The sequence below is a fragment of the Thunnus maccoyii genome, chromosome 2 (genome assembly GCF_910596095.1).
Source record: "Thunnus maccoyii chromosome 2, fThuMac1.1, whole genome shotgun sequence".
Classification (NCBI taxonomy): domain Eukaryota; kingdom Metazoa; phylum Chordata; class Actinopteri; order Scombriformes; family Scombridae; genus Thunnus; species Thunnus maccoyii.
Window position 1 is genome coordinate 917,576 of NC_056534.1, and position 14,070 is coordinate 931,645.

At 40.2% G+C, this 14,070-nt stretch overlaps 1 protein-coding gene across 1 annotated transcript in view; it reads left to right on the top strand.

Moving 5' to 3' along the window:
* Positions 1-13,510, top strand: part of LOC121912524 (NACHT, LRR and PYD domains-containing protein 12-like) — a 203,536-nt gene extending 190,026 nt beyond the window's left edge. Inside the window, exons 7-9 of the mRNA XM_042434681.1 lie at positions 10,508-10,681; positions 11,717-11,763; positions 12,761-13,510. Coding sequence (XP_042290615.1) covers positions 10,508-10,681; positions 11,717-11,763; positions 12,761-13,302 — 763 coding nt within the window. The 3' untranslated portion in view covers positions 13,303-13,510. The remainder of the gene's footprint in view (positions 1-10,507; positions 10,682-11,716; positions 11,764-12,760) is intronic.
* Positions 13,511-14,070: the final 560 nt, after the last annotated feature.

Genomic DNA, 14,070 nt, shown 5'->3' on the forward strand with positions numbered 1-14,070 from the left:
AATTTATTGCAAATAGTGCTGCAGAGCAAAGCCAACACATCAAAAAACATGTACTGTCCAAATATGTAAAGACTCTGCTGCACTATATAAAGCTCTAAGGTGCATAGATGGATCCACAGAGTGTCACTGTAGGAGTTGTGGTCATTCAGTCACAGAGTGTAGAGTAGCAGGAATCATCATTTAAACTTCATTAGAAAGACTATCTCCCGTAAACAGGATGATATTCCTACAGCTGACCCTCTACATCACTAAATGGGAAGGGTGACTGCCTAGTGGTTCATCTCTCCCTAAGAATCCAAATAGCCTGCGGAGATAAATACAAGTTAATATTTACATATCACAGAAAATTACTCAAATCCTGTGTTTCATTAAGTCTATAAGGTTCAATAGTATTCAATTCATAAATCCAAAATGCCTCCCTTCTTAATCAAATGACCACCTCTTGGATTGGGTCACACTCTTTCAATGCCGATATATTTGAGGGAAGTAGCTGACCGATGGTTTTTCTCCTTGTAGTGTCTAGCAGTGGCATAAACCATATTTCCATTTCTAATGGCATTCTTATGCTCAGAAACTCTTAGTTTGAGATGGCGCTTTGTTTGGCCTACATACATTAAGCCACATGGGCATTTCAAGATGTAAATGACATGTGTAGAGAGACAGTTAATGAATTCTTTTATATCATATTTCTTTCCTGTATGAGGGTGATTAAATGTCTTGGTATCAAAATGTGTTTGAACAGTGTGCACATTTTCCACATCTATGATTTCCATACACTTGTTGAGAAAGCCGATTAGTTTGTGTAGGTTCCTTATACATAGAACTGACAACAGTATCTCTGACATTTCTGCCTCTTCTGAAGCAGAAACAAGGTCTAGAGGATGACAAATGATTTAAACTTGGTCACGTTCTAGGATTTTCCAGTGTTTGTTTATAATCTGTTTGACTTGCACTGATGCTGTACAATATTCAGTGTGTTTAGGGGGAGGATTTAATAATTCTTTCCTATCCACACTGTTAGCTTTTTCAACGGTTTGATCAATGAGTGTCTGGTCATATCCCCTTTGTCTAAAACGTTGAGACATTTCTTTAGTCTTAGTTTGATAATCCTCTTCTTTATTACATATTCTACTCAATATAGGATGTTGCTGATCATATGGTCAGGGTGGAAACTTGTAGAGTGTAAAATGGTATTTCTGTCAGTTTCTTTTTGATAAACAGATGTCTCTAATTTTCTATTTTCATTATCAGTAATCAAAAGATCCAAAAAATGAATTTTTTCACGACTGTATTCCATAGTAGAATGCAAAGTGGGATGAGTGTTTTTATACTCACTAAACTAAGGTTCATCCTCCAGTTAAATAGATTAGTTGGTTAACAACCCGAGATGTTACATTTCTGTTCAATCTTTGCACATCACATTTTGCAAAATGTGATGTGTTTTGTTTCCTGACAGTATACGCAACTTTTATTTTTTAATTATGTTTTTGTAGCTTACCCATGATGTCTCTCTTGAGCTCCACAACCACATTTTCACTGGTTTATTCTGGCCTCCAAAACTGTAACGTTTTTCACAAAAAGGTTGCTATGTTCTCTCTTCATAAAACAGCTGTGTATGGAGTCATAGAATATTGTCGTTACTACAAGAGCTTTCTTCAAAATGCTTTGTGACATTATTTTAAGTACATATGACATCCTCTTCATATTCATTAACATGATGGGGTTTTTTTTTGATTCACTGATAAGTGTATACATATATAGATAATATGGACATATTAACAAATACAAAGGCAACAGGAGATGATAATGGCTTACAAAACATAAAAGGACACAGACATGTAACAGGGGACAGCATGTGAAGAAAAGAAAGAAAATAAGCGGAGGGTGTGATCTGTTTGGGTTTGGATGCATCTCTGGCAAGTTTTGCAGGATGGGTTTAGTTTATTATCATTATTATAATTATTATTTTTCCTAAAAGAAAACAGTAGAGTATAACTTGTTTTTTAAACTGTGGAGAGGTTGTTTGATATTGTCAGTAGAAAACTTTTTCACCCTGTGTCTTGTTCTTGTAACCAGAAAAAAATACACACACACAAACAGATTTAAATAGATTTTTATTTGGATTTCATATTTTTAATAGTGTAATGTTGAAACTTCATGCAGTCAGTTGTGGGTGTTTTTACAACAGACCTCACATAGCAAAAACTAGGAATCCACTAAAAGTGGTATGATTATTGTAATCATCCCAAACAACATAGCTTGAGGGGAGAACCAGATAGATCACATCTCCCTTTTCCAGCTGAAGAACAAATCCATTAGACACAGTGGCATAACCATTGTTAACAACTCTATCAAGGGTGAGGGTCAATCTCCTGTTATTGTGATACAGTCCAATGCCTGCTACATTTGTATTATATATTTCCCAACCATTGAATCTGAAGTAGTAGGCTCCTCTGACTGGGGCTGTAAAGACACCTGCAACAAAGGAGGAATTCAGCCTTTTAATTGCTTTTGTCAGGCTTTATAGGTGTGTGTTTAACTCTGGGAATTTGTTGCCAAGTCCGTGTATGTTAGACTGTGTTAGAAATCTAATCAAGGAGTCAATTTAGTGAAAACACAAACCGACCCAAATACAAGTGAGAACTATCAAAACGTTCACAGAAGAATCCATTAGAATAAAAAAGACTGCCAAATAGAATAAAAATATCTACATAATACACGTGCAAACTATGTAAAAGAGAAAGTCCCTTCACCAAAATGTCATCATGTATATCCCAGTATAACATACTTTATCTGAAAGAGCTTTATAAGAGCTTCCAACCCAGAACTAGCCTACTAGGAAGACAAGAAATACAAAAGAGGAAAAATTGCAAAAAAAAAAAACTGGCAAGACAGACAATTTAAAGAGATATTCCACACCTCATCTCCTCTCTAGTTCAGTTAGCATTTTAGTCCTATGTTTCAACTCAGTCTTGTTGGATCATTTGTTCTGTTCAGTTTTACATTGTCTGCAACCTCAGAGAAAAAGTTGTTATTCATTTCCTGCTGCATCCTGTATCCTGCATTTGGGTCCACCTGCGCCATTCCAGTCTTCATGACAGTGTCAGACTTTAGAGTGCGAGTATATAGCTACTTCCTGGAGGCAGTATAAACCAATACAGACCTGACACATATCGAATTCACAAATAAATCAGCATTTTGAATTTGTTTTTTCCACAACAGAATGAGAGAGAGAGCAACAGGTTCAACAGCTCTGATCAGAGAAGATGGTGTTGATATGAATGATGGCTTGCTGGAGTACTGAGGCAAATACAATAAGTATACTATAAGTATTAAATGAGTTGCCCTCAAGATATTTGTGGGGTATACTCACTCTGATTTCTTTAGATAAAAGTTGATTTTAAACCTTCCATGTTGATTGTGATTTTCAAAGCCTTGTAGTCTGTGTTTTATTTAACTCAGCATGAAGAGAGTGAGAGAGGTGAGGAGGTTCATGGAAGCATTTGGAAAAAGGTAGACAGCTGGAAGCGCCTTTACACCAAAATATCTGAACATGAATGGAGAATTATTTTGATATGCGTGAATCCTTTGCTTGATTAAATGCTGAAATCATCTTTAACACCATAAGCTTTATTTTTCTTATTTGGAAAAGAATGGATGTGTTGCTAACAGAACATTGTTCTTTGAAGGGCAAAAACTTGGTGAGAAAGATTTTTACTGAAGCTAGCAAGAATACAGGCAAATAAATAAGTAGACCAGAGTGGCGTTCAGACTGAAAACATCCTGTTGTGTTGGTGTGGGCATGTTGTTTAATGTATCAGTGAGACAAAGAAATACAATCCAGGAGGTCAAGTTGGAGACACAGATTAATGCAGTTAAAGGCACCAAAACACTGAACAGTGGTTTTTAATTCTCACAGACAGGATTTTATTACCCTGGAACGTTATCACAGCTGCAACTGTTTTATCTTTTGTTGTGATGATCGCAAGGTAAACAGTTGAATATGACATTCACGTTATAAAGTCCACCACGAACATCTGCTTGGATGTATGTGATTGGCTACCACAGCACTGTGCTGGATGACATCACAGTGCGGCAAAAGTTAAGGCCAGTTCAACTTTTCTTTTGAACAACTGCTGCAGTGTTTTGCCGAGACCTCTGCGATGGCACACTCACTGCACAACGCACTACCCCCATTCAAATGAATGAGAAGTCGGCATTTTTTCACACAGAGTTTAAATCAGTCTAAATGCCCCCTAATTCTTTGTTTTTTCTATTTATGTTTGACACAGATGTGATGGTTCCAGTACCAGAGGCAAAACCCATCACATATTACCAACACATGCTTCAATCAAACCTCCGAGACAGATTTATGTGTGCACAAGAAGGGTGGATGATGGATAAGCAGCCTCTGGTTGACATCTACACAGAGCTGTATATCACAGCTGGTGGTGACGTACACATCAACACACAGCATGAGGTCAGACAGATTGAAATGGCAGGGAAGCCAGCAGAAACAGATAAAGCTCTTCAACCCAGTGACATGTTCAAACACCCTTCTGGAGAATACAGACCCATGAGAACAGTTCTGACCAATGGAATTGCAGGAATTGGAAAAACATTCCTTGTACATAAGTTTGTGATGGACTGGGCTCAAGGACAAACCAATCAAGATGTGCATCTCATTTTCCCCTTCACCTTCCGTGAGCTGAATCCACTGAAGGGAGAAAAGTTTCGTTTGGCAGAGCTCATTCATGAATGCATCCCAGAAACTAAAGACATCAAAAAGGAAGCTCTAAATCACATCTTTACATCTCTACAGTCATCAGGAAACACCAACTACGACAAGAGTAAGTTCAAACTTCTGTTTATTTTGGATGGACTGGATGAGAGCCGCCTTGATCTGGACCTTAATAGCGACATTCGCTTCAATGATATAATAAATTCAACTAGAGTAGAAGTACTACTGAGGGAACTCATCAAAGGTAAACTACTACGATCAGCTCGCATCTGGATAACCACAAGACCTGCAGCAGCCAATCAGATCCCTCGAAACTTTGTCGACAGCATGACAGAGGTCAGAGGGTTCACTGACCCACAGAAGGAGAAGTACTTCAGGAATAGATTCAGAGATGAGCAGCAGGTCAAACGGGACAAAATCATCTCTCACATCAAGGCATCACGAAGTCTCCACATCATGTGCCACATCCCAGTCTTCTGCTGGATCACTGCTATAGTTCTGGAGGATATGTGGAAAAGCAGAGAGGGAGGAGAGCTGCCCAAGACCCTGACTGAGATGTACACAGAATTTGTGGAGTTTCAGATTCATCAGACAAAAGAAAAATATGGCCCAGAAAAGTGTGTTCAGTACATTAAGTCATTAGCAAAACTGGCTTTTAAGCAGCTGGAAAAGGGCAACCTGATCTTCTATGAGAGAGACCTGAGAGAGAGTGGCATTGATTTCAATGAGGCCTCAGTGTGCTCAGGAGTGTTCACACAGATCTTTAAAAAGGAGCGTGGGAAAAAGGATGACAAAAAGATGTTCAGCTTTGTCCATCTGAGTGTTCAGGAGTTTCTTGCTGCTCTTCATGTGAAAATGTCACTCATCAACAGCAACAAAAATGTGGCGCCTTTTCCACATCCGACAGTCCAAAACCTGCGACTGCTTTTAAGGAAAAACTCTACAAAGAAGACGCACAGGATTTACATCGACAAGGCCTTACAGAGTCCAAATGGACACCTGGACTTGTTCCTTCGCTTCCTCCTGGGTCTTTCACTGCAGACCAATCAGGATAAACTACAACACCTGCTGATAAAAAGAGGTGGTTGCTCAGAGACCAATCAGGAAACAGTCAAGTACATCAAGAAGAAGATAAGTGAAAACCTGTCTGTTGAGAAAAGCATCAATTTGTTCCACTGTCTGAATGAATTGAATGATTGTTCTCTAGTGGAGGAGATCCAACAGTTCCTCAGATCAGGAAGTCTCTCCACAGATGAACTGTCTCCTGCTCAGTGGTCAGCTCTGGTCTTTATCTTACTGTCATCAGAAAAAGATCTAGATGTGTTTGACCTGAAGAAATACTCTGCTTCAGAGGAGGCTCTTCTAAGGCTGCTGCCAGTGGTCAAAGCCTCCAAGAAAGCTCTGTAAGTACATAGACAACTGCAGATACTAACTATATCACATGTGTAGGGTTGGACTCATCTATAAAAAAAATATAGCCACACAGAATGATCTCTTATTCTGTGATTCCAGCATTGTGATCCTTTGTGAGTCAATGACTATTTCTTGTCATTTTACCCAATAAACACCATACAAAGATTAATTAAGTAATTGGCTATGGGTAGGCAATTCTCCAAGTGTAATACTTTTAAAATTTTGCAAGCATTAGTGACTTTTTGTCTCACTAACTCTCCTTCAGGCTGAGTGGCTGTAATCTGTCAGGGAGAAGCTGTGAAGCTTTGTCCTCAGTTCTCAGCTCCCAGTCCTCTAGTCTGAGAGAGCTGGTACTGAGTAACAACGACCTGCGGGATTCAGGAGTGAAGCTTCTCTGTGCTGGACTGGAGAATCCAAACTGTGCACTGGAGACTCTCAGGTCAAGATTCAACCATTTTTAAAACAGACAATTTTATTGTTGCCTTACTTACAGGTTATAATGTCAATGAAGATGCCAAAAATCTGTAGGATTGATGCTGGGATTATTTTGAAAGTCCCACAATTCAAAATATTAAAATGCATTTATACATACAGATGGGTGACAAATGAAAGGTAAAACTGGTTCAGGTCTGAATGCTTGACCCCTACAATGATGTTATGCTGTGGGGGGCATTTTCCTGGTGTTCTTCAGCCTTGGCATTGATTGTACATGTCTCTGGAACTCTTCTGGAGGGATGAACACCATTCTTCAAAAAGATATTCCCCCATTTGGTGTTTTGATGATGGTGGTGGAGAGTGCTGTCTAATATGTCAGTCCTAAATCTCCCATAGATGTTCAATTGGGTTGAGATCCGGTGACTGTGAAGGCCATAGCATATGATTCACATCATTTTCATACTCATCAAACCACGGACGCGGACGTGGAGCTGAGTGCTTTAGCCACATTCTCAGCCTGAACACCTGGCTCCACTCCGAATGTAGCGCTCAAAACTTGGTTTTTATTGACAATTTTAACTTGTTCTGGGAGCGTGCATCGCTCTTCAAAGGAGATGGGATTCATCCCAACAGGCAGGGTACCCAAATGCTGTCGGCAAACTTTCAGCATGCAATCCAGTCTGCTCCACATGCATGACTGTGTACACAGCACACACCCACTCCGAAACCCCCCTCTTCCTCTCCTGTCTCATCCCATCCCATCGTCTCCTGCACCAGCACCCCCTATCATCTGCCAGCAGCAACTCTTTCACCTGTCCATCTCCCCACATCAGGTCCTGGCTCACTGATTCCAGTTGTCAGGGACAGGGCATCCCGTCCACGCACCTCTGTGCGTGGCGGATAAGACCCCCGGTACCTGTGCCCCTTAGCCCAGGCTGCTGCTAACAATGACTCTGTGCCCCTCAGGTTAGCACTGTTGAACGCTCGCTCCTAAAATCCTTTTTATTGAACGAATTTTTCATCTCAAAAGGATTGGACTATCTGTTTCTGTCTGAGACTTGGGCTGTACTCCGCACATTTCTGCCTTTTATTGAACTGTGCCCACCTGACTGCACTTTTATCTGCACCCGAGATCCACGGGCCGGAGTGGAGGTCTTGCTGTGGTCCTGAAGAAATGCTTTCAGAGTCGGTTGGTGAAGACTGCAATCTTCACCTCTTTTGAACTGCAGTTAACCAAAGTTGGTCTTTCTAATCCGCTATTGTATTTTAACTTACTGACCCCCTGGTTTTAACAGTTCTTGTATGTCTGAATTCAGCAATTTTTTTAATCCTCCATCATAAGGTTGGTTCTTATGGTTGGTGATTTTAATATTCATGTGGATGATGTCACTTGCAGCTTTGCTGCCGATTTCCTCAACGTCACTGAGTCTTTCAATTGTATTCAACATATGTCTGGGCTTACACACATTAGGGGGCATACCCTGGACCTTGTTTTTACACATGGTTTATCTATTGACTCTGTTCTGAGGTGCTGGCTATTACCGACTATGGTTGTGTTTTGTTCAACCTGTCTTGTAAACTAGATTCTCTGCCCAGTAAAAGTTTGAAATGCTCTCACATCTTAAATCACCTCACTGCTGGACAGTTTTCTGCAGCTTTTAACCCAAGTGCAGTATTGTTTCCTCAAGCAGACACAGATTGTCTAATCCAATCTTTTAACTGTCATTGCTCCACGATCTTGGACAAAAAGTGGCTCCTTATAAATTGTGACCTGTTCCATCCATAAATTCATCTCCATGGTTAAATGACACCAGTCGTTGTTTCCGGCGTAGATGTCGGAGGGCAGAGTGACTGTATAAATCCACTAAGCTCAATCTTCACCGTCTTCACTTCAAAGATCTTTTAACTGAGCTAAACAACTTGATTAAAGATGCCAGGGCTTCTTATTTTTCCAACCTTATCTCCACCAGTAGGCGCAACCAGAAAGTCCTGTTTGATACTATTAACAACATTGTCACTCCGGCACCTCCGGATGTGCATGTCTGGTCAAATAAGGACTGCAGCAATTTTCTTTCCTTCTTTGTTGATAAAATTAGAGATGCCAGAGCTAGTATTATCCCCTCATTTCTTCCCCTCTCCACTCATGCTTTTGGACAGCTTCTCTCCTACTTCCATGCAAGAACTTACAGATCTGGTGAGTAGTATGAGATCCTCCTCCTCCCCTGTTGACATTATACCCTCTTCCGTGCTCAAAAATGCACTTGACTGTATTGGGCCATGCCTGGTTTCTATTATAAACAGCTCCCTGCAATCTGGTTGTGTCTTCAAACATGCAGTTGTTCAGCCCCTCCTGAAAAAAACAAACCTTGATCCATACAGTCCCCATAACTACAGGCCTACAGTTCACTGCTGTCTTGACTGCACACAACATTTTTGATAAGTTCCAGTCAGTTTTCCGTCAGAAGCATTCCACCGAAACTACTCCTCTCAGAGTTTCCAATGACATATTGATGTCGTCAGATGTGGGTGAGTGCTCCATTTTAGTGCTGCTGGATCTTAGCGCAGCTTTTGACACTGTGGATCACAGAATAATGACTGAAAGACTCAGGCAATGCCCTGGACTGGTTCTCTTCCTACCTTGCAGATAGGAGTTTTTCTGTGTCTCTTGGTCCTTACATGTCTGAAACTGCTTCTCTTTCCTGTGGTGTGCCGCAAGGTTCCGTTTTGGGTGCCATTCTCTTTGCTTTATATATGCTCCCGCTAGGTCAGGTTATCAGCAAATTTAGTGATGTTTCCTATCATTGTTAAGCTGACGATATTCAGCTCTATGTATCTTTTAAGCTTGATAACCCTGATGAACTGTCTGTGCTGCACAACTGTCTGACTGCTATTAAGGACTGGATGTCAAACAACTTCCTACAGCCTAATACTGACAAGAAAGAGGTTCTCATTATTGCCTCTGACAGTATAGCTCCCAAGGTAGCTAAGGGTATTGGGTCCCTGTCATCAGCTGTTAGGTCAAACTTAAGAAATCTTGGTGTCATATTTGACCAGGCTGTGCATTTTGATCAGCATATTAAATCATTGACCCGTACATGTTTTTTCCATCTAAGAAATATTGCTAAACTCAAGTCACAACCAGAACTAGAAATGATCGTCCATGCGTTCATTTCATCCTGTTTGGACTATTGTAAATCCTTTTTTACTTGTCTCAGCAAAGCATCTGTGAACCGGCTACAAATGGTCCAAAATGCAGCTGCAAGGCTGTTAACCAGGTTCAGCAGGATGACTCACATCTCTCCTAATTTAAGTTCTTTGCACTAGCTGCCCATCCGTTTTAGGATTAATTTTAAGGTTCTTGCTATTACATATAGAATCCTGCATGGACAGTACATCATGGACCTTATCCATCCCTGCGTCACCAGTAGGTCACTTAGGTCATCCAACCAGGACCTACTGGCTGTCCCTCGCTTGTGGCTGAAAACTAAAGGTGATCGTGCCTTTGCATTTGTGGCTCCAACATTATGGAAATCTCTTCCTGTACATATACGGTCAGCAGTCTCTATAGAAGCTTTTAAAAAACAATTGAAGACCCATCTTTTTAAATTGACTTTTGTGTCTTTTTGAGTTGTCTGATTGGTGTGTGTTACGTGTAATGATCATTTGTTCATGTGTTTCTACTTGAGGTACCTTGCTGCCTGTGTTTTTTTTGTTTGTTTTTTTAATTTTACCTTGTGGCATATGTTTTTACTCTATGTATGTTTTTATGGTCTTATTTTTAACTCTTATTCCTGTGAAGCACTTTGTGAATTTCATTTCTGTGAAAGGTGCTATACTAAATAAACTTATTATTATTATTGTGTGTGTAAATATGGAAAAGCATAATAAGTCCCCTTTAAATTGTGTTTGTGTCTCCAGGTTGTCAGGCTGTCTTGTCACAAAGAAAGGCTGTGCTTCTCTGGCCTCAGCTCTGAGATTCAACCCCTCTCATCTGAGAGAGCTGGATCTGAGCTACAATCATCCAGGAGGCTCAGGAGTGAAGCTGCTGTCTGCTGGACTGGAGGATCCACGCTGGAGACTGGTCAGTCTCGGGTATGGGCAGACAGAAAGAGCTCACACACTTTCTCTTTCACACTGAAAAGCTGAGGACTGTTAGTACACAAAAGTCACCGCCCACTGTGGGAAATGAACATATTAGATTTGATAAAGATGTATGTGAATGGGAGAGGATTGTTTTTTCTGTCATATGACAGTAGAAAATCACATGAGCATTTTATTGCACAGAGGAAACAAACCCAAAAGTCATGGCCTCCCAAAAACTCCTACCACACCTGAGTCTTTGCTTCAGCCTTCTGGCCCCTGGTACTTCTCTTGCACCTCAGCAGACCCCTGGGCTGAAAATAAAGGCTTGTGTATGAACTGCGTCTTAATGTTGGATCTGGCTGGGGTGTTATTTCCACTTGGGACAGGGGGACATGTTCCCCCCCTTTAAAAATCTTTTTATTATTTGTTTAACTGCAAAAATTGTGCTTAATATGCTACTGTTTGGCCAGCTGTCAGATTCTGGCTGAGAATGTGAATTGAATTGCTGATTGTAAGGCCCTGATATACTCCAAAAATTTACTAAGGATAAATAGCGGACATAGACAGACTGCCTACATGGTTCCATAGTATATTTTGGCGTCTGTGGACATGGACATGTTCCACGCATGTACACTTAAAAAATTACTCTTCAATGAGCAAGTGGCAGTTCATAAAAATGAAACGCCAACAGCAGCAGTTAAATTTATTGTCTGTCTTTGGAGAAGGGATGAAAAGAAAGAAAGGAATTGTGAGTTGGTTGATTAGAATGCTGTTCAGTAATTTGGCCCAGGATAATCATATTTTCTTTCTAGACCTGTTGAGGTATTATTCTTGCAGAATTTAGCATGATGACCAACTTAATTGTTTCCTGGATTTTGTATTGGTCTAGAATTAGTCCCTTAATGTATGTAGAAATGCAGGGTATGGGATTCAAATCACTGTGTTTTTCTGAGGGAGGACCCCATTTCATAACCAAAGTTATGCCCTTGGATCTGAGTGAAGATCATTAATCTCTAAAGGGTAATTCTGACTTTCTTCTTCTAGGGTAGACCACTGTGGAGAGCAGAGGCTGAAACCTGGTCTGAAGAAGTGTAAGTGTGTGCTCACTTATAAGCTGTGTTTTCATTAATCTTGAGTGTTGTGTTAAATCACACTACACATTTTAATCTTCCTTTCCGCACAACCAGAACTGTTGCAGACAATATGATATGAGTCAGTTTTACATCACAGCAGTCTCAGTCAATACTAAAACAAGTACTGCAGTACCACAACATGTACTATTGGATCAGACCGTGAAACTGCTCAAACCACAGACAGCCAACCAAAATTTCTGACCAAAAATCCAACGAATCGTCTGATAATCAGACCGTTGATCGTTCAGGTAATTAATCAGACATCGTGACCTCCAACTGCATGTCAAACCCCAGCTGATCTGGCAGAAATTTGACCCAATTCTAAACTAACTAGGTGGCGAAAATTCTAAAAATTAGAAATTCTGGCTTAATCCATACAGTGTCTGCCTGGCTTTGTTCATGAAAACAAGGCAGCACATGTTAAAAGTTGTTTAAATCAGAAGCTTGTGTGTCTGTATTCATTCTCAGTTTGAAAGAAACACAAAATGATGACATGTTCCTTCATCACCATTAACACAAATTGTAGTTTATTTTGATTCAATGCCACTCATACCGTTCTGCTGCCAGAAATACTCATTAAAGCACCAAATGTGGAATCATCCACCACTGAAAATAGTCCCAAACAGTTGCACTATTTCCTCCTGTTTGTTTGTTTGTGAAAGACTACAGCAGTCAGCTGTTTTAAGAAATTACAGAGCTTTTCAAAAAAAATGAAATCACATCTGTGAGGAGTTTTTAAAGATTTCTGTCTTCAGTAGAGCTGAGAGAAACAGAAAGAAGAGAAGGAAGACAGTATTGGACTAACACATTGTTGATTTGAGTTTGCACATGGAATTTCATGACCATAAGAATAATATAGAATAACAACAATCAGTCTGTTAATAAATCAACAAAAACAATTCAGGTGTGTTAGATGATAAACTGCAGCTGCATTGTGTGCTGTTTTCTCCATCAGATGTCTGTGAACTCACACTGGACACAAACACAGCACACAGGGAGCTTAAACTGTCTGACAACAACAGGAAGGTGACAGCAGTGACGGAGGAGAACCCATATATTAATTGTCCAGACAGATTTGATGACTGGCTTCAGCTGGGGTGCAGAAATGGTCTGACTGGTCGCTGTTACTGGGAGGTCGAATGGGAAGGAGATGTTCTTATGTCAGTGACTCACACAGGAATCAAAACACAAAGAAACTGTGGTGACTGTGGGTTTGTAAGACACGATCAGTCCTGGAATCTGAAATGCTCGAATGAAGGTTACTATGTCTGTCACAATACTACAGAAGCATCAATCCCTCTCCCCACCTTCTCCTCCTCTGTCCCTAACAGAGTAGCAGTGTATGTGGACTATCCTGATGGCACTCTGTCCTTCTACGGAGTCTCCTCTGACACACTGATCCACCTCTACACCTTCAACACCACATTCACTGAGCGCCTTTATCCTGGGTTTGGGTTTGGGTCGTCTGGTTCTTCAGTGTTTCTGTGTTCACTGTAAGAGGCGGAGTCTCCTCCTGTGTATAGAAACACTAACACTGCTCATAAGCACACATTGGGCCTCATGCAACAACATTTACGTGTTTTTACCCTAAAACTCTGACTTTTCTCTGTGAGGTTTGCTCGTATGGGTCTTCCAAGTTGGATTTAACAAACTCTCTTAACTGCCTAAACTTGAAACTAACAGACTGTATAAAAAAATGGTAATTTGGCAGCCATGATGATAATACTGTGAACAGAATACTAATTTTACACTGATTTTGTTTTAGTTATACATTTTATTTGGTATCATATTTAGACTCCAAATTCATTCATATTAAGACATTATTCTAAGTCAAACGTATGTTTCTCCTCTTTTGAAGAAAGGCAGAGATGAACTATTCATGACTTGTGCGACAGCTCTGGAACACTTGCAAATTTTATTTGTACCTCAGAGAAAATTCTGAGAAAACTGATGAATGCCCCAGATTTTCTTAAATCACTTGTAGGTGCATCTTAAGAATGAATCTGTTCGTATGAGTGTTTTGTGCATGAGGCCCATTGACTCCAGTTTGTACATATCCTGAAAAAGGGAAAACTAAATATCTGATGAAAAGTAACAGCTGTTCAAGTTTTTGGGATAAAGGTTCAGACTCTTTTTTTTGTGATGTTTTCATACATCACAGAAGGCATCCTATAGGATAATAGAGGATATAAGACATCATTCAGTAATAAAGCCATAATCTGTGTCATCTGTACTGATGGTGATTTGCCACCATCTTGTGGTTAA